A 23,359-nucleotide genomic window follows, 5' to 3' on the forward strand; every position below is an offset into this window, starting at 1 on the left:
TTAAGTCAAAACAAAGGTCTCTGGTTTAAACAAAGCAAAACAAAACCATAACACACCCAACACCACCCCACCCAAAAAAACCCAGCAAGACAGCAGACGGCCATTAGAAATATTTTACAATGTGGATGTGCCAAGAACATCTCAGCACAGCTGGAGGTCAGTACAAAATGAGATGGGTCTGCCATCTTTTCCCAAACTAAGCAATAATGACCATGTCAAAAAAACCAGTTGAGATCTCAGCTATCAGGGAACAGTGAAACAAAGCACCCTCTTCACCTTTTTTGTCTTGCTTAAATGGGGCCTAACAATTAAAAAAAAAAAAAAAAAGAAAGAAAGAAAAAGGCAGAAACATATCACTGGAGATTCAACCAGTAAGGAAAATACTCAAGGAGAGTTGTCACACTGCAACTGCTTAGCATGGACACGTTGGGAACTAAATTTTAGCCCCAAAACATATGTTATTTTTTTTAGACACATGGAACTATTCGGACACTAATGACTGATGTCTTCTAGAGTTAGAGACCCAGTACACTGAAGGATCTAGGACTTCCTCCTTTTTTAACGAAGAAAAACATGGCGAAGGAAACTAATTGTTGACACATGACTAATGAGAATTGGGCTAACTCCCTAATAAGTGGAAGTGGGCACTAACTGCTTATTCTGGCAGATGTTCTGCTTACTAGTGGCAAATTTAATCTTTTTCTAGATATCTCATGAAGTTTGAGTGCTGGGTTTTCTTGTTATATTTTCAGAAAGAGTGTTTTCCATGCAGTTAATTTGCCCATTGTCAGTAAAAGGCTCACTCCGTGGTTCACAAATTATATTGATTTTCTAGTGTGTTCAGAATGATTACATGTATTGCTTTTACAATGCTGACCAGACAAGATTGTAGTTTTAATAAACTCAGAGCTGTACCCACCCCAACATGCTGTATCTTTCCATACAGAAGTTTTTCCTTACAAAGAAAATCCTATGTACCCTATTTCCTTAGGTTTTTCACTTATTTTTTTAATAGATAACAAATCTATTAAAAAAAAAAAATCAGTAGTCCGCTTCAACAGAATAAGAAGTTTCTAAATAGATATTATGGAGTACCAAAAATACTGTATTAAGTAGAGGTTTAATTTTTGTGAATTTTGAAACACACTTCTAAATCTATTTTCTACTTTGAAGACAAAACATAAACTCTAAATTCCTGCAGTTTGAGTCTGACCGATATGAACCCCAATCAGATAGCTGTCTTCTTTCAGACTGTGATCACATTTTGTTTCAGGAGATACCGTGAATTAGAAAATATTACGAAGTCTGAATTTGCCTTTTCATTTTAGAGTAACTTTCTGACAGCAACTTCATCAGTTGCTTACCCAGATACCAAGCTGTTTCACTGTATCTGAAAATGCATTAAACATTAATTATCCAAAAATAATGAAAGGTCTTCACAATGGGATGAATCTCTTTCCTCCAAAGCACTATACAAATGCTTTGCAGACAAGTATTGCCTAAGAGACTGCAACAGTTCAAGAAAGCAGCTCTACTTTTCTCATCATGCAAATGAAGGAATAACCACAATAATTTAAAAAACAACGCTTCAAATGGCACATGTTAATCTACATTCACTACATCCAGTTTATCAGAGTAACAGAAAGAAATCAAGGAATATACACTCCTGTAAAACAGGATGTACACAAAATTACATTTCACATAGGAGCATGTATATGGTAAGTGAGATAAAAAGAGAGCCCATTTAAGTTTGTAGACTAATATGTACAGCCTATGCTTTACACTTCAGAGTCTGATGAACACCACATTTTAGTTCCTGTTTTATTTTATATCTCAGAAACATAGCCACATACGCGTAGACAAAATTTTCATTAGTTAAAACTTAACATTAGAAACTGGTGCTCACAGACCCTCTGCTAGCTGAGAAGAGTCTCAGAGTTCAAGTTTTAGTGGAGAACACAAATAACTGCAATTGACTCAACTTTACATAAAGCAATGTTAGACATACTCAAAGACAAAATATCACAAAATTACCATACCGTCAGGAGGCAAATTGTACAGCTGAGCCACAGGACCAGTGGCAGGAATAACTGGGAGTTGGAAATGGAAAGCACTTTTAATAGTTGGTAAAGGAAGACGATTTTTAGGAAAACATTTCCTCATTATTAGACTGGATGTGTTGACAAGGGGATCAAGAGTTCTTACTGCAAGGCACTCCTATTAACAGGAAAATAATGAAGACAAGAGAAAAGTATCTCTCAAACTAATAGTCAAACTACATTTGCTTTACAGATTTTTAGAATTCACTAATAGCAAAATATTTTGTCTCCTTTGAAGGCCAGAAGAACTTCTACGAACTCAAATTCACCTTTAAAAACCCAAACTTCAAAATTAAACGACTTTTTTCACCCCTCTTTTTTCAATTAAGTTCAACAGCCCCTCCTAGACACAGCCAAATCAGCAAATATTAATTGAATTCTGTACTCTTTCATTCTGATTTGTCAAGTACAGAAAATAATCCTTACCCCCATAATCAGGAATGACCATGCATATCATAAAAGAACTATAACAAATTTGAGGTCAGAATGTGTTTTTAAAGCCTAAGAGACAAAAAACAACGACAAAAAAAATGAAATAAACTTACTTGTGAAGTGTTGTAAAGAATTTTCATCCCATTGGCATCAATGAATGCTTTTCTTCCCAATTTGATGTTTGTAACACTTTTAATGCACTGTAAAACTCCTTTACGTATCAGCATGTATCTGTGTCTACTATCATGACGGTGCCAATCAACATAAATCGTTAAAAGCACCTGCACATATCCTCTGTCTACTGCTCTCCTGGCATTTGTTTCTTTATAAAAAAAGTTAGGAAAGAAAATTAAAAATTGCCCAAGGACTTCAATATTATTTTCAAATCAATGTTAAAATTACTCTTTTTACCCAAGTAACTGAATTGTTTCATTTAAAGTACAACTTTAGCCACACTTAGCAGAGTTTTAAATCAACCTAAACAGAAATGACTGAATAACTGAGGCCAGTAGCCTACACTTCATTCTTCAGAATAACATTGCATATAATTTTGTTTACCAGAAGAACAGCATTCATTACACTTAAAGGCAATTGTAAGATACTGTCAGCTAGCAAATTAAACAAAAAAAAAAGTATTTATATAAAGCGTATCTATTCACACACGGTGTAGATACAAGATTTGAAACAAACTTCTTACCACTTGTAATCCATACAATTTTGCAGCAACTATCACTCAAATCTGATAAACTCAAAATAGTCTACCCCAAATACAGGGTAATCAGTATGACAACTGGACTCTACACACCAGAGATCAGTGTTTTTATGAAGAGATTTACTTATATACAGTTACAGTGTCAAAACCTCTCAGGACTGAATAAGACATCTCAAAATAAATGCACAAGACCTCCTGTTTTTATTAAAGACACACCTTTTCAACATCTAAATTCTTCCCCCAACATTAAAGTTAACTGCCAATTTACAGAACAGAATACTGACAATAATTCGGAAATATTTCTTTCCCTAAATTTCCCAAGGACAAATTCCAATTAGTAAATACACAAATCTGTTAGACCAAAGTATCACACTGAGCAAACATGAGAAAAGTCAGCACCCTGTAATAATTGGTACAGAAGTTTCACGTCATATGTCTGAAATGGTGTTCTGCAAATCTAATCACGCCTCAGTTCTTACCCAACTCCACTAAAACTCCTAGGAATGCTGTAGCTCTTATACGACTGTTTGGGAAGAATGAGTTTTTAATTCCTTGTCAGTTACAATCCTGGTGCAAAATCTACAGAGATTACATTTGTCAGGATTCACTGCTGCCAGCCGAGATAGCCAATGTCTTGGAACAGACCATTGTTTCGTCAGCCTTGTTTCCACTTCATGAGTATCACTGACAGATTTATCATTAGGACCCAAGACCTAATTACTCAGAACGGTACCTGAAGAAACCCTGTATTTTCTCCTGCCATCCAACAGGTATTTTCAGATGTATGTATAAAGAAGATACATAGGAGTTAAGCTACAGATATCCATCACTGAAGGGCTGAGGTGAGTTACTGTAAAAGGCTATTTGTCGACCTGAGATCCAGATCAGTTCTGCAGAAGCAGCACAGCCTTTTGGCTGCGTAACTGAAGAGACAGTAACTAATTATTAAACATATATGTATATACCACACAAATACTAAAGTACCAGATAAAACTGTAGCCTTATTCCTAGATTTCCTAGCCTTGACTTTGTTTTGACCACAGACTTAATAATAGTTTTACTCTGTGTATATACACACACACATACATCTCTCAACTAGACAGTTTCTTGTAGTCAAACACTTACTTGATTTTAGCAATGCAGCAAGTGTGTCTAAAGCAACCCTGTCAACATAACAAGAAAAGTCAAAATAACAAGCAACCAGTAAGCTTAATCTACAACACTGTAAAGCTATACAAAGTATTTACTGCTAACAGATTTATTTAGCATCTATCCTCATGTTTTCCTGGTTGCACTGTATCACAGACTTTGCTTTTGAAATTTGATTTTACTAAAATATCATGCATCTCTGATATATCTGAAGTCTGATGGTGAAATTTAAAAATATCAGTGCAAGGGCTATACAAACTTTCAGCCTTTGCAAAAAAACACCATAGGTGACAACGTAATGTTTACAAACCATATTCAATGTATGACATACTTCTGAAACTCATGTTTTTATGTTTGCAGCAGAACAAGTATTTCCACAAAGCAGAGGATGCTATTATAGAAAACTGTAGGTCAAAACTGGCAGTCTATGAATACATTGAGGAGTAATGCTCATCAATCTGTACTACAAGACCAGTGTAACATTCTTCTTGTATACAAAGATCTTGTCTCAATTAACTAAAGATGTACAACTAGAAAATGTATATACTTATTTTCACCCTCTCTGTAAAGATGGACTTCATGCAGCTGATCTTACACCATAAACAAGGATATGATTACTCACATCATGGAATAGTAAGTTCATATGTCTAATTTTAGCTGGGGCTTAAAGGGGCAGGGCATTTTTTTAAAAGATACTCCAGTGACCACAATTACCAGATTTAGATAACATAACACTATTTTTTTGTACTGACGTTAGAATACAAACAACATGAGATTGTTTTTTTGCTAACCAGATGAAAAATTCAGTTTTCCACAGGTATGTACTTCAAAAAGGTGGTCGTGTATTAAAAAAAAAAAGCTATCTCCAGTTAGATCCACTTATCCATTTTTACCATAAATGCACTTAAAAAAAAAAAAAAAAAGAAAAATACAGGGGGGGGATCTAAAGTCACCACTTTAAGATACGCAGTGAACTTTTTTTTTTTTTAACACAATAGCCCACTAGACAGATATTGCTGGTGCTTCCTACTCTATGTTTTATGTTTTTGCCCTGAGAGGCTATAATCCTTTTGAAGTAAAACAGAAAGAAAATTCTATTACAAAATAAAACATATCCAAAAACGCAAAGGAGATGTGGGAGACGATTCAACAAATTGAGAAATGATGGGATTGCCTTGATCTGCTTGTCCTGACTTGGGGATAACCATTATACAGTTTCCGTGCAGGAATATTAGAGACAAAAAAATAACATTTATATTCTTTTACCAGTAAATTAGACATTCAAGTATTTTGTGTTACTCTACTGGGTAAAATTAAACTGTCAGATTTGTGGTTCTCCTTCTCACCTCCCTTCACTTTAACTTTCAAATATGAGTTACATTCGATTTCTCTAATATTATTTTTCCTTTACAAGTAAGTTTTGAAACTTAGATAAGGTTTTTCCACATACTATATTAAAGAGACATTACTTACTTCATAAGGCTAGTGTTCTTTTTACTAAAAGGGCCAATGATCTTAAACATCAGTTCTACTACTCCGTTCTTTCCCAAGGACACTGCATTTACAGCTGGAAGAGTTAAAAACAATCCATTTTAAGATAATGTAATAAGAAAGGCAAAAGAAAAAGATCAATACACTCAAACTAAAATTCATGCAAGTTAATTTTGAAGTACAAAAAACATTAGATATGTTTGTGATTTAAGACATACAACGACAAGCATACACTACTCTGCACATAATTAGTGTGATAATCCAATCCTGATAAAACTTCAAAAATAAAAATTAGTTACTACTTTACAAATAAAATCATGTACTACTTCCAATGCATGCTTCTGCTTTCTTTGGTATTAAGATACCTCATAAAAAGAAATTTCTTCCAAGAAACCTCACAGTTTATCAAGACAGCAGAGTTTCTAAAATTTCAAGTCTAACAAGTTCTATGACTTGCTATTATCCTTCAGTATCAGGATAGATAGGTATGTCCACCAGGATTTGAAAGCCAAGCATTCACTGTAAAATTTAAAAATGCCAATCTGTATAAGCTTTCCTTAGCTACATGTTATGCATGCATGTTCTGAGAAAAAAAATTGTAAAAATAATCTATTTGAAAGGGAGCAAATTAAAAGAAATTATGCTAAGACCAATGTTCCAGAAATGCACAATGGATGAATATATAGCGAAAGCCCGATGCCCACTGAAAATAACTGCTGAAACAGGCATAGAAATTCAGCTCCCGACTGAGTGTAGCAATATGCATGCCTAACAAAGTAGAAACAGAACAACTAAGGATCGACTTCAACATAACAAATGCTGTTATTAGTGTAGAAGTTAGTACCTGAACTCAAGTTGCAATTTCATCATCATTAGCAGCACTAATGATGATTAAAGCATCATCATTATACCACTAGAATCTAAGAAAATTTAGGACTCCGTTCTGGTAGCAACTATACACAAACTCTAAATAGTACTACCCATCAGAATATAATAAACTACTACTTTTTCTGTTTATAAGGAGGGGGAAATACAGGAAGACAGAATTGATCTAAGCAGAATCCAAATTAGAGACTCAGTTCAATTTCCCATTTTCAGGATGAAGCATGTTTTCAGCTAAGCTATGTAACTATCTGTATTAAACTCTTCCATTTAGAAGCATTTTACCTCATTATCAGACAGCTCAACAGAAATAAAGCTTCCACATTTTACAAGTATTGAGACTTTATGAATTACAGGTGCTCATGTGAATGCCCTGAAAACATAACCTTAAAGATCATCAAATCAATTATCTTGGAGGAATGTAGTTATGTTTTCAATCTCCCACACTTATTTAAGAGGTTTAACGGCCATTTTTTCCATTCAGCTCAAATTTAAGAGCATCTAACCAACAGCAGATATACAGCAAGAATGACACTATTTTCATCAACTTTCTACTGCCTGAACAGACAACGAATTAGGCTCTTGTGAAAGAATATTAGTCCAATAGTAGGGCACTTCAACACAAGGAATAAGGGAAAGGTTAAATAAAGAAATAAAATATTTCCTGTGTGAAACAAGTTTTAAATTAGCAATCATGAAGGAAATAAAATAATAAAAAGCAAAAAAGACATAAGCATGTATACTGAAAGAGAACAATTATTTAATATGAAGTGCTTCTGCAAGCACAATGTTAGCATTTCTGGTTTAAATCTTAAAGCATCAGCATTTATGCTGATCAGATGACTTAAAATTCCACACATCTATAGCACTGATTAATCCTCCCCAACTATATATATTTAAACACACTCTGAACAAAAAACAAAGATATACAAGAAGTACAAACATGCTTCACAGCTTTTATTAGCATTTAAGCAATTTGATGATATAAAAAGCAAATTCTCAGATAAAAATAATTATTTTAAACATCTAATATTAAACAAGCATTTAGATCCGCTATTTTAACTGTTTCTAGGTAAAAAAAAAAATAGATGGGAAAGAAAAGAATTATCTGCGATACTTACAGTTGGTTGAGTAAACTCTTAATACTTGAAGACATGGCAATATTAGCCTGTGGTTCTGCAAATTCTGCTTCACTAAGTTCAATGATATGTTTAGGGCACCATTAATTCTTGCTTTCATGCCAATCTTTTTGTCTGACATCAAAGAAATACAAGATCAATCACACTAGTTTTGAAATTAGTATAAAAAATTAAAAGTTAAATGAACTGTGAATTCTTTGTAGTGGTGTCAACTCTGCATGTCTATTTCTCACCATTCCTTCCTCCCCTCTATTTTACTCTTTCTTTTGTTCTCCTCTACCAATTCTGAGTATATGGATGCTTACACAATAACAGAAAGAAAATTTTTCCAAAGTTTCAATTATAAAACTGTGAAGTATTAAGCTGTATTACTTCAGTATATCATTATCACCTTTTGGACCAATTTTTGCAAGAAGAGTATGAAGAAGAACCATTAATTCTTCATTTGGTGGAGAGTCTTTGCTGGCAGTCAAAAGCAGCTGCAATAAGATCTGTGTCCCTCCTTTAGTCACTAAGACGCTTGCTCTCCGACCACCACCTAGAAATTAAAACTCAACTGATATCTCTGAAGCCAAAGAACAATTAAGCATCTAAGTTACAGTATCACAAAAGAAGTCTTTAGAACAGCAGTATTTCCTTCATATATGATGCACTATGCAAGAACATGCTGGGCTTAGACTTACAGCAACATAAATTATTTGTGTATTATTATTTTAAAGGTGACTTCAGAGTTCATGTTCTTTTTATTCTGCATACAAATCAGCTTTAGAAAATGTCAGGGGAAAAAAAAAAAACAAAGCACAACAACAGCAGAAGTCTGCAGAAGAATACAGGAATGTAATCACAAATTGCTCCTTAATGAACACTTACCAAGTGAGACTACCTCAATGAGAATATTCAATATATTTAGAATAGTTTGAGGATCTTTTGTATTCTGCAATAAAAAATAGAGACATTTCTTTGCTTCATGTAAAAGTCTAATACAGTGGTTTAGATACGCAAAGCTCAGAGAAATTGCCACCACTAAATCAAACAGAACTTAAGATGTAATCACCCAGCTAACCACCCCACTATGCAGCCTGATTTAACCACAAAACCAATTAAAATCTAGTTTGTAGTATGGCATATTAATTAGAACTGATGGTGTCAAATAATTTCTTGGAATATTTAAAAATAAGGGAGATAAATTCTTAAGTAAAGACCGTATGTAATCATTACAGTCCCACACAAGTTTCGGAGACTGGCTCGGGGAACAGCATATTTAATAATACAAAGACCAATGATAAAATGAAAAACTTGCTATGTACCCATAATGACACAGATTAAAAGGTTTTACCTCTAGGGTTGACAGGATAACTTCTATTCCAGTGGAGCCCTTAGAAGTCATCTCCTTCCTGGTTTTTTCTGCCAGTGAGAGAAGACCATTTTTCTTTTAACATAGTAGCTTGCAGAAAAAAAAGTGTGATTATATATGGATTTATCAGAAAACAGACACTGCAAATAATAAAACCTATTAAAAACTGCATATAGGTATATAAAACTAACTAAAATAAGTAAAAGACTTAAGTGATTTTAAAACTCATTTTTGCTTTCACTTGTTCAACAATCTTGTCATGCCCTAGAAATAAAACTGTAAAGAAAAGATCTGTAAGAAAGCTCTCTTCCAGCTACTTCTACTTCTCATATATACACTCACACACACACACACACATATATATACTGTGAATTATTACTTAAATTATAGCTGTTTGACAATACAAAATGCATTTAGTGTGACCAATACTATACCAGGTAGTATTAAACATGGTCTTAAACAGATGCTTTCAACAATCAGTGACAAAAATGGATAAATAATCAAATTCACCTAACAGAAACAAAAATTAAAGTCCAGCAACGAAGAAATACAAGAAGGAAGGCTCAAAAGGAAAACTACCAAATCAACAAAACTTACATATTTACCTTGACTCTGAACCAGATGAAGAATCTTTGAGGTAACATATCTGGCATTGTCGGCTTCTCCTAATACAGAGTCCAAGTTGATCTTCTCCAGCTGTGACAGCAGAGACATAGTCCGAGAACTGGTGGAAACACTACAAGAAAGATTTTTTACATTCATTTTTCTATCTAGATCAGAAAAAAAACCACTAACAACAGAAATCCCATGACAGAGTAAGGGGAGTGGCTAATTGACCTTCGTAGTTTATCTCCATTGAAAAACAAGTCTTAATTCTCCTCAAGTCTGGCAAATTTACAAATTTTGCAAAGCCTGCATTGCAACAGACTAATCATATGTAACAGCATCTCCAAGAGCAAATACAAACACGGAGATTGGTTCCAGCAAATAAAATCCAGATATAGGTACAAATACTGTTTATCTATGGCAATTAGAGTAATTCAGAATCATAGAATTGTTTAGGTTGGAAAAGACCTTTAAGATCATCAAGTCCAACGATAAACCTAACACTGCCAAGTCCACCACTAAACCATGTCCCTAAGCACCTCATCCACTCATCTTTTAAAAACCTCCAGGGATGGCGACTCCACCACCTCCCTGGGCAGCTTATTCCACTGTCTCACCACTCCCTCAGTAAAGAAATCTTTCCTAATATCCAGCCTGAACCTCCCCTGGCGCAACTTGAGGCCATTTCCTCTTGTTCTGTCACTCGTCACTGGGGAGAAGAGACCAACACCCACCTCTCTGCAACCCCCTTTCAGGTAGTTGTAGAGAGCGATAAGGTCTCCCCTCAGCCTCCTCTTCTCCAGACTGAACAACCCCAGCTCCCTCAGCCGCTCCTCAGAAGACTTGTGCTCCAGACCCCTCACCAGCTTCGTCGCCCTTCTCTGGACACGCTCCAGCACCTCAATGTCCTTCTTGTAGGGAGGGGCCCAAACCTGAACACAGTATTCGAGGTGCGGCCTCACCAGAGCCGAGTACAGGGGCACGATCACCTCCCTACTCCTGCTGGCCACACCATTTCTGATACAAGCCAGGATGCCGTTGGCCTTCTTGGCCACCTGGGCACACTGCTGGCTCATATTCAGCTGCCTGTCAACCAACACCCCCAGGTCCTTTTCTGCAGGGCAGCTTTCCAGCCACTCTTGCCCAAGCCTGTAGCGTTGCATGGGGTTGTTGTGACCCAAGGGTAGGACTCGGCCTTTGGCCTTATTAAACCTCATACAATTGGCCACGGCCCATTGATCCAGCGTGTCCAGAAATTTTTATATATATATTTTTATATTATATGTAGTATCTATATAAATATATTTTGTATAGTATATAGTCTATATTTTATATTATATATATTTAATATAATTTATGTTAAGTGCCAACATCTTGTATCAAACATGACATTCAAGGAAAAACTAGCTACAAACAGTCCCAAAGACTGTGTTACAGGCTGGTGTTTTGGAAGTGGAAGAAAAGATTATCATTCATGAAGTGAGCAAACCAGCACCCACCAGCTAAAGAAAAAGAACACTATTTTGAAGAAAAAACTTTGGAAGGTTGCCTTGAAAATGTATTTTAATGTAAGACACAATTTCAAACGAGGCATTCATATAGATAGGTAGATGACAGAGAAAGAATGAGTGTAAATTTTTCTAGTATTCAAAATAGAGTCACATCTAGAAATTGTTTTATTTGGTCTCCAGTTTTAGATCATAACAATTATTCAGAACAGTTTTGAGATTCACATTCCCACATGAAAGTAATTTTTAGACAATTGTTTAACATTTGAATTATAGTCATGTAATTAACTACACAAAATGATGATTTCCAAGCATTGACTACCTTGACTTTTCACTTTTGTAACATTAGAGTCCTGCAATAATCAACAATAATTCATTTTACACACATACTGTTTGGACTATCTGCAATAAAACTAAAGTATATAACATTAGCTTTATAAATACTGTCAGTTTTGTTTATAACAGTGAGGAATTATTACTCCTTGATTTGTATTTTACATCAGTGAAAAGGTTTCACACTTACAGTTAACTCTGCTAAAATAATTAGTTTATATGTGGACAAAAACAATAAAATGAAGGCAAAAAGGTAGCTGATGGCAAAGGTTGTACTGCCATGAAAGCAAATTGAGATAACAGCTGCTGAGGAAACTGCTTCCGCCACTTCCATGTTTCCACACTGACATCTAAATAAGAAGCATAACCAAAAACCAATTTCAGATTACAGATGATACTTGCAAGCTGTTAACATCAGTAATAAGAAATGGTTATACTAATTATAGAGCTTAAATCAAATTCATTTTATATCTTGAAGTAAGTATATCACCTTCTCAGTTATTTGCTAAACTTTGATTTAAAAGTATTTTTTGATCTAAAATAAATCTGCCTTGGTTGCTGAAATATTCTTTCCCTTGTATAAGGAAAGCATAATCCCTCCAATCCCTTCTCATCATCCAAAACCAGGTTGAATAGTATAAAGCCATTATTATTATTTGCATAAGCTTTGTTTATTTCTACTCCTCCGTTTATCCACTGAACTTGAAATACTCCAAAATAAACCCAAGACTTTAATGAAATTCACAAGCTCTGTTGATCTTGTATACAAACTTCCAAAGGATGTTATCTTCACCAGTTCCACAATCAAAACAAGTAAGAGTCCAGCCAACCTACATACAAGCCAACGTGTAAGAGAACTGCTGCTTCAATTTGTGTGTGTCTGTATGTGTATATATAATTTCCGATGTGGTATATCATTGGTCTCACAATGAAATAAATGCAGTTTGAAAGCTGGAAACAACTGAAAGCAAAGATGATCCTTAGGAACAAAAAAAAAAAAAAAAAAAAAAAGAAAAAGTAAGTTTTTATAAAGATAAAACTCATTTACAGGTATTAAAATTTCAGAGCAAAGATGATTTTTGACTGCTGCAGCCCGCAAAATTCAAGCAACACTAGCACATGGAAGTAATATACCATGTACAGAAAGTTAGCATCTAACATAATTTCTCCATACTTACTAAAAGCTTTAAAAACTTTAGGAAGGGTAAGCCATTCTCACTACTGGGTGGTGTAACAATTCAAGTCCTAAGATTTAGAGGTATCATCTCCTCCTGAGGCCAGAGTTTCTATCAAGAGCAATGACTGCTCACTGTAGCAGTTAAAGAGATATCTTTACAATGGTTTTAGGCTATCCATCTTGCAAAAAGTCTTCCAACATAAATACAGTCAAATAAACTTCACGTATTCGGCATACCCAGTAAAGTGTTCTTGAAAATAAGACCAGCCCAGAGTCTATGCTGAAATAGAAATTAAAGTCCTGATTTTCTCTTAGCTATGACTGAGTTTTCTTCTTAAAACAAGAACTGTTCTCTTATTTTTTACTATTCTACACTAATACACATTATAATACTGTGACAGCTTTCTATGTCTGCATGGTAAATCAAAAAGGACGTAGGACAGGAATTACGGCAGCCAGCCTAACTGACTCTGCTCCTGTACGTAATACTGCTGCGACAACCCATTTGACCTAAGAACAAAATGCAAGCCCAATTTGTAATGGGACTCTTTCTGATATTTGTAATGCGAATACATACATTTTCACCAACAAACCATTCAGGATCCAAATCTAGAAGACAGCTCTCCAAAACAGAGAGGCACCATGGATTTCAGTATTTTTAATCCAACAGTTAGGTAAACCAAGGAAATAGTCAGAATGGTACAATAAAAACTGTGTCCTGTCAGAGCTAGATTTCCTCTTAAGCTGCTGACATTGAAGAATCTCACATGAATATCCTGAACTGTGGCTAGCCTTTCATCCAAGACTTGAATTCCCACAACGTGAAGAACCCTTCTTGTTACTAAAAGAGACATTTTTTACCCCACCCGTTCTAAAGCCTTCTCACAAAAGCACTCTGTAGTCACTGAGGGTTACATAGAGTCTCTACTATCTTTAGTTATAAAAATCATGACTAAAGAGCACCAGAAGAAACTTCATAAGGTCGTCTAAACCATTCTCTTCAGAGCTGGATGAGCACCACAGCAGCTCCTCCTGCCAGACATATGCCCAACCAGTCCTTAATGGCCTGCAAAAACAGTGATTCAATAACCAAAGGCAACTTCGTTCTAATGCTTTGTGTCCCTTCATTTGAAAGTTTTTCTCCCTGCAGTCTAACCTTACTATTTCTGGCTCTCCTCACTACAAATCTGATTCCCTTATCCGTTCCAGTGGTATACCTCTCTAGGCATGGTACCTTGCACATATTTCCATCAAATATTCTTAACTATTTTCTGCATTTCACAAGCGTATTTTGAAATCATTTGGTCTTCCAATATTTATGCAGATCTTTCCAGCTTCAAGCTGTCTGCAAATTTAACAAGAACTCTTTCTTCTCTTTCAGATCATTAGTCAAAGCTCAAAATATTTTCAGTCATTAACTGTAACCAGAAAGAGAAAGAAAGAGCACATCCAGATACAAACTGTGCACCATTTCCTTTTGACAGCAATTAACTACCACTGCTCTGGTATCCAGTCAGTGCTCTACTCCAGAGCACTTGCATGGAGCACTTGCCTTAGCTTCCTGACGGCAATCATATGCAATGGTTATTTCAGTAAAGCTTTAAACACATACGTGGTATTTTAATGCCACTTTCCTGCTTATGGGACCTGTTACTCTCACACATGAGAAACTGGATCTACTTTCAAGGACAACTCAAACCACCTTTGGCTGTTCGTAGCCTCGCCTATTTGGTTAGTTCTTCCAAGATCCTTCTGTGCAAAGAAGAGAAGATGGCTGATCTACAGCTACTCTGTTTCTGCTCCCTAACTCCCGCAGACACAACCACTACGTTTGCCATCTCTGCCTTTCACTACTTAACCCAAATCTCATGAGTTCTGCAGAAAGCCGATGATTATTATTCTGGGATGGATTTAGACTTTCTTTAAGCATCCTGAGGTGAAGTTTACCAGGCGTATTTGATTCTGTATGCTGCATGACTCCGTAGGCAGGAAACCCTTTCTCCATTCCATGTTCAAATGCTGCAGCTCAAAACACCCCTCACACCACCATCTTACTTGCAGAAAGGAAGCATGAACAAGCTTGTCGTCATCTCAGTTGTTGCCAAAGCATACAGGATGACTCTAGCTAACCAGAGAGCTTTGTGGATTTCCTCTTTCTCTGGTCAGGAAAGCTATGAGTAGATATAGAGGAAGCAACTGCCCAGACAGTGAGGAACAGAGGACTTCAGGGGTTCATGTTTGAAAGAGAACTCCCTCAATAAGAAAACATCTTCTCAAAGAAAGTTCCCTCACTGCAAGGACATTTCTTCCAGTCCCACCAGCTCTCAAAAGGTTTAAGCAGTCTTTCTCTGATAATTAAGAAGTACTAGATTCACAACTCTCCACTACTCAATGTACAGTACTTTCACTACCCAAATCCTAAAACACATCATTACACCTTTCTAAGTGTCTGCTCATGATGAGAAATATAACTCTAACGGCTGTCATGGCAGCTTATAAAAATTCAGTTATCTTAGAATGGGTTTTGGCTAATCATCTTGCAAGAAGCCTTCCAAAAAAGATAACAGTCAAATGAAGTAAGTCATCTTCAGTTTCCCAACTGCATCTACTTCCTCTGACACTACTGCTTGCAGTCAGCCAGGACACTGAGATATCAGGGAGTGTCTTCTTCCCCCACAGCAAACAGGTGTTCTGTGTTTCAGCATGTTACAGTGAGCCTTTAAAAAACTATTTTAAAGTAGGCAGGCTCCTCCTGAGTTTGTTTTCATTTTATTCCAATACAAACCATTTCCAATTTCTTTTCCTCAACCACCTCCACAGTTATCAAATAATCTTTAGAAAGCAGATACTTCCGATTAGTTCACAGCTCTCTCTGTACAATAATTCACCATAATTAATTCATGACTTAAGGAACAACTGTTTTGAATTGCAGGGACGGAAACTTTCATTTTAGCTCAATAACTAAAGAAGAATAAATGGCACTTAAGTAGCCACTCAGCAAAAATCGAATGTTCTTTGTGGCAGTATACTTTATGTATATTTATATAATAAACGTATATAATTTATACTTTATGTATGTTTATATATTAGTAGTATTTCCAAGAATAGCCATTGCTGACAGAGAGTTTGACTTTGCTTATCATAATGCCTAAGGAACTAATATACTGTTAAGTAGAAAACATAGTAAGTTTCTTCACTATTTCTTGATCCATCTCACACAAACAGGAACAACCAGTCTCTGATATCAAGCTGTTCCACTACTAAAGTCAGCAAAAGCAAAGATGATTATTCATGCAAGCATTTAAATTCAAATATAAAATTAATCCACAGTACAGCATGTCCTTCATGCAAATTCATCTACTCATTTAGAAAATAATCAGTATTTCAGAGAACTAAGACTGAAGCCAAAGTTCCCTATTTTGCCGCCTTTAGAATTTTTTTTTAAAATCTGATTAGACAGTTAATGAGGAGGTTTAACCTGTGCTAGCTTAAGAAAAGAGTAAGACTGAAAGCCTTTCAATAGTTATCGATGCTTAACAGACACGTTGCCTTCCATAGATAATCTCATAACTTTTTCAAATATTTGCTAAAACAAGTTATCATGAAAATAACAAACACAACTTTTCAACTCTTGACATCTTCTCTAATCTCACTTTTGTTTGTCCTAGCCGTGTGTTGGATTGCGAGATTGTTGGAGAATTACATACATCTTACAACAAATTCATGGCTTTTTATACAATAGTATAAATTTGTCCTTTAATTCCTCCAGTAGAACTCATTTTATGTTTTGCCAATATTTGCATGAAATAATTAAATTGATAACTGTTTCAATGAAATGTAGTGTAAATTTTATATTTGAACATGTCTAACACTATCTGAAACTTCTGAATTTGAAAAGTTATTTATTAAATGTGAAGGTACTTTATGTTAACCAGTATTGACTCCCTCACTCTTTCAGGACATTTACTTACACATTCTCACTACGGACCTATAATGTATATTTTATCTTATTATTAAGATAAAGACTGCTTTTTCACAAATCGCAAATAGCTTGATGTTGAGAAGTCACTATAGTTTTAAATTTACCTTTTTTCAGATGATGTTTTTACTTTGTTCATATCGGAAACCTGGTTCTTCAAATCACCATCTCTGAAAACCTGGAAGATATTAAACAACTACAAATTATCAACATCTTTTCTTCTTTAATGATTAAATGCTACCACTACATTGATGTCTCTACACTAGAAATGTTAAATAAGTTAATTCGCATTGATTGCATTTCTCCACGCTGTCACAAGCTCTTCTCTCTTCAATCTATTTCATCCAGTTTTTAAAACAAACTATTGCAATGTAAGTATGGATTATGGTTCTGCATTACAATTCAGTCCTACCCAATCTCAGAGACTCTGATTCTGATAAACAGAAATAAATATCAGTTACTTAACAGACAATATTTTCATGTCCATGACAGACTTTTACCGAACAAAGCTTTTGCTGAAGCCAGTAAATACACTTCTTTAAACTTACTCAACAACGTTGTGAGATGCCACAACATATGTATTTCTGACTGCCATTTCACATATATATAGAATAACTAGGACTAGAGGCACAGTGAGAAACATGGAGTGTTTGGTGTTCTTATTTAAGCAAGACCTGAATACATTTCTTGGACAGAAACCATATCGTCCTAAGGACTCAATTTTCCTATCCTTTTAAGGACATAGTGTCCTCAGGATACACTGCTTCCTTGAACGGTGCCTCCAAGCAATTAAGGTTGCAGCCTACAGGACCATTAACTGAACCTCAGTACTTCCACTTGAGATCTAATATGAATTACAAATATTCATATTTGTGAAAAAAAACCCTTTGTCCTCAAACGGCACAGTAGCTAGTTTTAAAGCAGAAGACAGAGAAAAGGGAAAAAAGGATGTTCAAAGATATGTGTGGTGACAATGAAGATAAAGCACTTGTTCTCTTGGCAAATGCAGGCAAGAAATTCAGTCAAGCACAGACACACAGCCCCCCCAAAGAGAAATTTGTAAAACTTCTCAAAAATCCTTGTTGTTCAGCACATATAATAATAATGTTTTTATTACTGGTAAATTCCACTCTGCAATTGCTAAAAGCCTAAAACAGATGAAGTAGAAAGCAAGACTTATTTCCAGACTTACCTGAAAGCAGAATTTTTTCCCAGCAGCCAGGAAACAAATGCTCAGCTTTCACAAGAATTCCAGCTTGACTCAAGTTAACAGGTGTCCCAGATTTGTCCAAGTACCCTTCAAGTGTAAACTATCTTGACTTCCTTTAAAGAAAATGAATAGTTATAAGAAAATAGCTATGTCCACCACGATGCAGGCAATTTCACAAATTATAAAGTCTGGATTATTCAAACCAGGTTGCAGGTCTTACTGGGGGGGGGAAATATTAGATTCTTGAATTCAAGTAGCCAAGTGCTGTTTTGCTTGCAGTGTTGACCCGCTGTCAGACAGATGATGAACAGTCTGCCGGTGCCAATACTGTCCACATATTATAGTGTACTGAACTGCTGTAAAAGTGGAGCCAGCTACAGAGCTGAACTATCTTGAACTGCAAGGTCTTAATTTGTTTTGCTCTAAATTCACCACAAAGTATTTCAGTAAGCACTAATGTGCAAATGCTCCAGGTCAAGGGGAAAAGACAAGCAGATAAGAAAAAGCACAAGAACCTCTGAAAAAAAAAAAAACAAAAACAAAAAAACCCCACCAACAGTGAGAAGGAGCAGGGAGAAAAAGAAATGGGATAGAAATGCATATTTCAGCAATCCAGAGAGTTGTGGTGGAACATTTATGCATACTAAAGCAACAAAGTCTCTCATTTTAGTAGGCGATGCAAAAAAGCCACTTCCAAACTATTTTAAAAACTTTAATATTATGCTTATTTTGAATAAAGGATTACTAGAAAGGTAAAGGCAGAAGGTGCATGAGTCTCAATTTAAACATACTTTTTAAACACATTTAATGCCACTTGCCTGCCAGTCGTAGCAAAGCAGAGGGTAAATTAGGATCAGTTCTTCTGCATTTAAAAGAGCAACAACAACAATTAAAAAAAAAAAGCCTCAAATTGGAGGGGTACAGAGAAGGGCAGGGAGTGTTGTCTAGTTAAATTTCAAGTTGATATGCGCTGGATTCTGTGAAATCTCCCTCTGCCTTTTCACATTATCTGTGGAATGTTATCCCCTCCATTCTCCCACCTGCACAGGGGAAACAGGCAGCTTCTTAATAGAAAATTTCTCCAGACAGGTGATGTTCCAAATCAGAAAGCTGCTCTCACTGTAATAACGCTACCAACACTAAGATAAATTATATAGACTGCAAGAATTTATGTATAATTTTCACCTTTTCCTTTCTCCACAGAAACACAAAGACATGCCTTATGTGACATGCATTTGCCTCCCTCCTAGGTGAGTTCTTTGTCACTGAGCCACTGACTCACGTTCTCTGCTGATCCACCTTTTCAGCCCTATGAAATTTTGCCACTCACTGGCAAAGATCATGCAAAAGGGCAGAGGATGCACTCCCCCACCCAAATTTACATTTCATATAAGTTTTGGCATGTACTGAAATGTAACTGAACAACACGGAACCCAGACTCCTAATTCTTGGATAAATACTCTAAGCACAATGCTACTGCGCAAAATGCGAGCACTATCACAAAGCTGTTCTCTTTTGCTCAAAACAATGGCTAAAGAAACAAAGTGGCATGATTTAATGCAGACCTCACATTCAGGCAAGTCTATTAGGCATTACTGGGAGTGCCTGTTAGACTACAGAGGACTCATAAGGACACCATCTTCCTGAATACTAAATTGATTCACATGCATTAGAAGAACACCAATATGCTCAGCCTCTCCAAGCCAGCAATAATTCTGGTCAGACCTTGTAACAGGATTCAGAGGAAATTTTACTGACACAAGTCAGGTAGCAGCCTGCATGAGGGGTGAAAAGGGGAATTAGTAATTCTGGTACTGTGCTCTTAATGCTCGATACCAATACCACTCTGCTAGCACAGGTGACTGCACCTCAGGGCTTCTGCAAGAAAACATAAAGGGATTCTGACCAGGGTCACAGAATTCAGATGTTGCTATCCTCTTTCCTAAACAGCCTCAGCCCCAGTTCTTCTCACGTGGATAAGAAATTTCTAGATTTGGGCTTTGCTTTGCTGACTGCCTGGCTTGAGCTTTCCTCCCTTACTGCAACCCATGAAGATCGCACATCAAGTACTCGTGATGTTTCCTGTCCAAACTCTTCACTACGGACACCAAACAAACCCCTCTTTTTTCCCTTGCTCTCACCTATACGTATCTGATGCACAGTCAAAACTGGCTCCTGATTCTTCCAGAAAGGAGCATCTCACTCCCATTTTAGGCATTCTTTTACATTTGTGATCCTAAATCCACTGCTTTGGGGGAAGAGAAACCTAAAATGCCATCTGTTTCAAAAAAATAAGCACATAAATAAAAATCCCCTTCACTAAAGTCAGGCCAGTGCCTGTCCCACTTCCCTTGATTCCTCTAAGAAAGAAGACAAACCTTTTTCATTTTCACACAAATACCAGGAACTATACCACAACAGAAAGCCACCTAATCATCAAATTTACTCTCCATCATCTACCGAATAATGGAAAGAGGGAACTAAAAAAAAGTAAATACTACTAACCAAATACTTTGTACGGACTGTCACATAGCTCTTCTTGCATCTTCTTTAAGGTTCTGGTACTTAAACTTACACATGTATTTCAGGGGGAAGTGAGTAGACCCCTTACTTGTTGCAAGCCATCCAAGTAGAATTTCTACATGCTCTGAACAGTCATCTTTAAATAAAACTGAAGAAATCAAATTAAACTCAGTACAGTAATGCATGGCTCAACTGCACCAGAACCTGCAGTAAAGTGTATTCACTGTAAATTGTTTTCCCTTTTATCTCCCATTGATCACTAAAGGACAGTAAAGAAGGCAAACACAAAACCAAACTCCAATCCTTACTCTAACTTATTATAAGGAAAAAATGCATAGTCACCATTACAATATGCCAGTGCTAAGCACTTTCACTGTCATTTTGATAACATCACATCTGGAAGAAATTCTCTTATGTTAAACACATAGTAACCTCACATTTGAGGCTCAAAACTTTTATTTTAACTAACAGCAGCTCTGCTTTCATGGCTGCTTTTTTTTTTTTCTTCTTCACTGAAACTGGAAGTTTTTATATATTTATTATTATTATATTTATATATTTATTAGATTTTTTAAAATATATATCTATATTTGGGAATTATACCAGACTGCCTTGCCATTTTCTTGCAGTGGAAAAAATCTCACCAAAAAGTATGTTTTCAAACAACTGCCATGAAAGACAAATCTACCAGTATCCGGCAAGCTAATTGTAAGCAAAGGGAGTAGTACTAGGTCAGACAGGGCAAAATGACTCTGCCACAAAAACAGACGTGCTCAGAAGCAACGTGTACAGAGCATGCCAGATAAAGCCTACCTCTTTAGACCACAGAGGCTGAAAAAACCCCAGTTTTCATGCTAAAATTACCCTATTAGAACTCCCTCTGAGGGAAAACAAAGATAATCTGTCAGCTACTGAAGCTAGAAAACATTTTGAGTTTACATAAACAGAATTCACATGCTTCAATTGACCAAAATACTTTAACATAGAACATGCCTGTCTTGAAAGCATAAATGTAACTAAAAAATCTGAAGTATCTTTGTATTTTCTTAAACACCCCCCCCCCAAAAAAAAAAAAAGAACCCCACACAACCACACACAAGAAAAACAAAAAGAACTACCACAGAAAATAAACTCCTTAAAAAAGCCAGAGACCTCTGAAATTTACCCTGGTTAATACTAGGACTTCCTTGCAAAGTACTTTGTAACTACATTCTAAAGAAGACAGTTCTTTTCATCAAATGAAACTAGGAAAAAAAATCAAAAGCAAGTATGGATATGCACAGTTTATTGATACTACTAAATCTGTTCTACTTGCAGTATGTTCTATTTTCTGTGTTTTTATTTTCCAGAAACTCATTTTCTTAACTAATATACTTTATATAGAAAGAAAGGCCTATTTTTTGAGACTGTTCACTATATATTAAAAGAAGATATTTTGTTATCATAAATGAATGAGTTGCAAAAACCACGTATCAAATCATATTCATGAACAGACAAAACAAAGCTTCAGTTTTATTGTGTATTTCTAGCATAATAAGCCTGCAGAAGCTGTAAGATTGTTCATCTGTCTATATTCCCATGTTTTGCTTCGTATTCAAAGCTAGGAGCATCCCAAAGTATTTTCAAAGCCAGACCTCAGACTTCACTTATGCTCATCATGGAGTTACTGATTTGAAAGGTTAAAAAAAGGAACCATAAACAAGTGCACAGCAAATAAATTATGTCTTTGCTGTGTACTTATTTATCAGAAGGCGGAAACAAGTAGCTGAATCTTTGTAAATGCTACAGTATAAAAAAAAACCTAGTATGCAAACAAGTAAGGAATACAAAAGTTCAGAGGACAGAATTGTGTCAAGAAGTAATGAATTAAAAAATTAAATAGATTAACCCTAGGTATGAACTGAGAAAACATGTAATGATTTAAAATTTCATAAATGCTAGGCAGAAAAAAGCTAAATCAAAATGTTCCAGTAAATCAGGTGATTGCATTCTGGGGTATGCTTCCAAAAGACACTTGTAAAGAACAGGTCAACACTGTGATAACCACCATCCTAAGTATGGCAAAACCCCACAAATATCCCTGCACAGTATGGAAAACTGCAGTATGTTACTTGAGATTACACAAGAAGCATTCACCAGGACACCATAGTGCTCTTCCTTTAGCAGCAGTAAGAACTGGCCACTGCTATTAACACAGTGGTGCTGCTTCCACTGTCTCATCCTCTTGTACCATAAGGAGGACTGTCCCTTCGCAAAGGGCTTAGAAATTATGCCTTAAATAAACCCTCTGGCTATTTAACTATTTACTCATTCACACATGACATATTGTTTCTCAATTCAGTACCCCAAACGACAACTTCCACAAGTTGTGGTTTTTTTTTTTTTTTAACAGAAAACACTTCTATTTTAAAGCCATACAAACAAGCAAAGTTACTGGATGTGAACAATTTCCTCAATAAAAACATAAGAACTAATGTTAGATTAAAACTCTCACAGGCTATTTTGAGATGCCACAGTTATTTGTACAAACTGCTTTGTATCCTGAAAACTCAATCCACAGTACAATATATAAAGGTTTTGGTTATCTATAATCCAACTTTAAATTCTAGTGATTGAAAACCTGGGGAATCCTTTAAGCTTCACAACTAAGTTTCAAGTTGGCAAATCCTATATTGTACTCAACTACAATCTAGTAAACAGAACCCATTTACGTAAAGAGTTATAACTAACATGGCAGTGAAAATCTGTTTTTTGAAGTTGCTTAT

At 35.7% G+C, this 23,359-nt stretch overlaps 1 protein-coding gene across 4 annotated transcripts in view; it reads right to left on the reverse strand.

Annotated features, from left to right (window-relative positions):
- Window positions 1-18,083, reverse strand: part of AGTPBP1 (ATP/GTP binding carboxypeptidase 1) — a 59,570-nt gene extending 41,487 nt beyond the window's left edge. For 2 of the 4 annotated variants that reach the window (XM_059833263.1, XM_059833262.1), the window contains exons 1-10: window positions 16,969-17,033; window positions 9,864-9,994; window positions 9,241-9,308; window positions 8,775-8,838; window positions 8,296-8,442; window positions 7,887-8,018; window positions 5,866-5,959; window positions 4,369-4,406; window positions 2,645-2,853; window positions 2,040-2,217 (exon numbers count right to left, since the gene is read on the reverse strand). In XM_059833263.1, coding sequence (XP_059689246.1) covers window positions 2,040-2,217; window positions 2,645-2,853; window positions 4,369-4,406; window positions 5,866-5,959; window positions 7,887-8,018; window positions 8,296-8,442; window positions 8,775-8,838; window positions 9,241-9,308; window positions 9,864-9,994; window positions 16,969-17,000 — 1,093 coding nt within the window. In that variant the 5' untranslated portion in view covers window positions 17,001-17,033. Of the gene's footprint in view, window positions 1-2,039; window positions 2,218-2,644; window positions 2,854-4,368; window positions 4,407-5,865; window positions 5,960-7,886; window positions 8,019-8,295; window positions 8,443-8,774; window positions 8,839-9,240; window positions 9,309-9,863; window positions 9,995-16,968; window positions 17,040-18,053 lie in introns of those variants that run through there. The other 2 variants (XM_059833264.1, XM_059833261.1) reach the window with 2 other exon arrangements.
- Between the last annotated feature and the right edge of the window lie 5,276 nt (window positions 18,084-23,359).

Source organism: Gavia stellata, chromosome Z, assembly GCF_030936135.1.
Source record: "Gavia stellata isolate bGavSte3 chromosome Z, bGavSte3.hap2, whole genome shotgun sequence".
Classification (NCBI taxonomy): domain Eukaryota; kingdom Metazoa; phylum Chordata; class Aves; order Gaviiformes; family Gaviidae; genus Gavia; species Gavia stellata.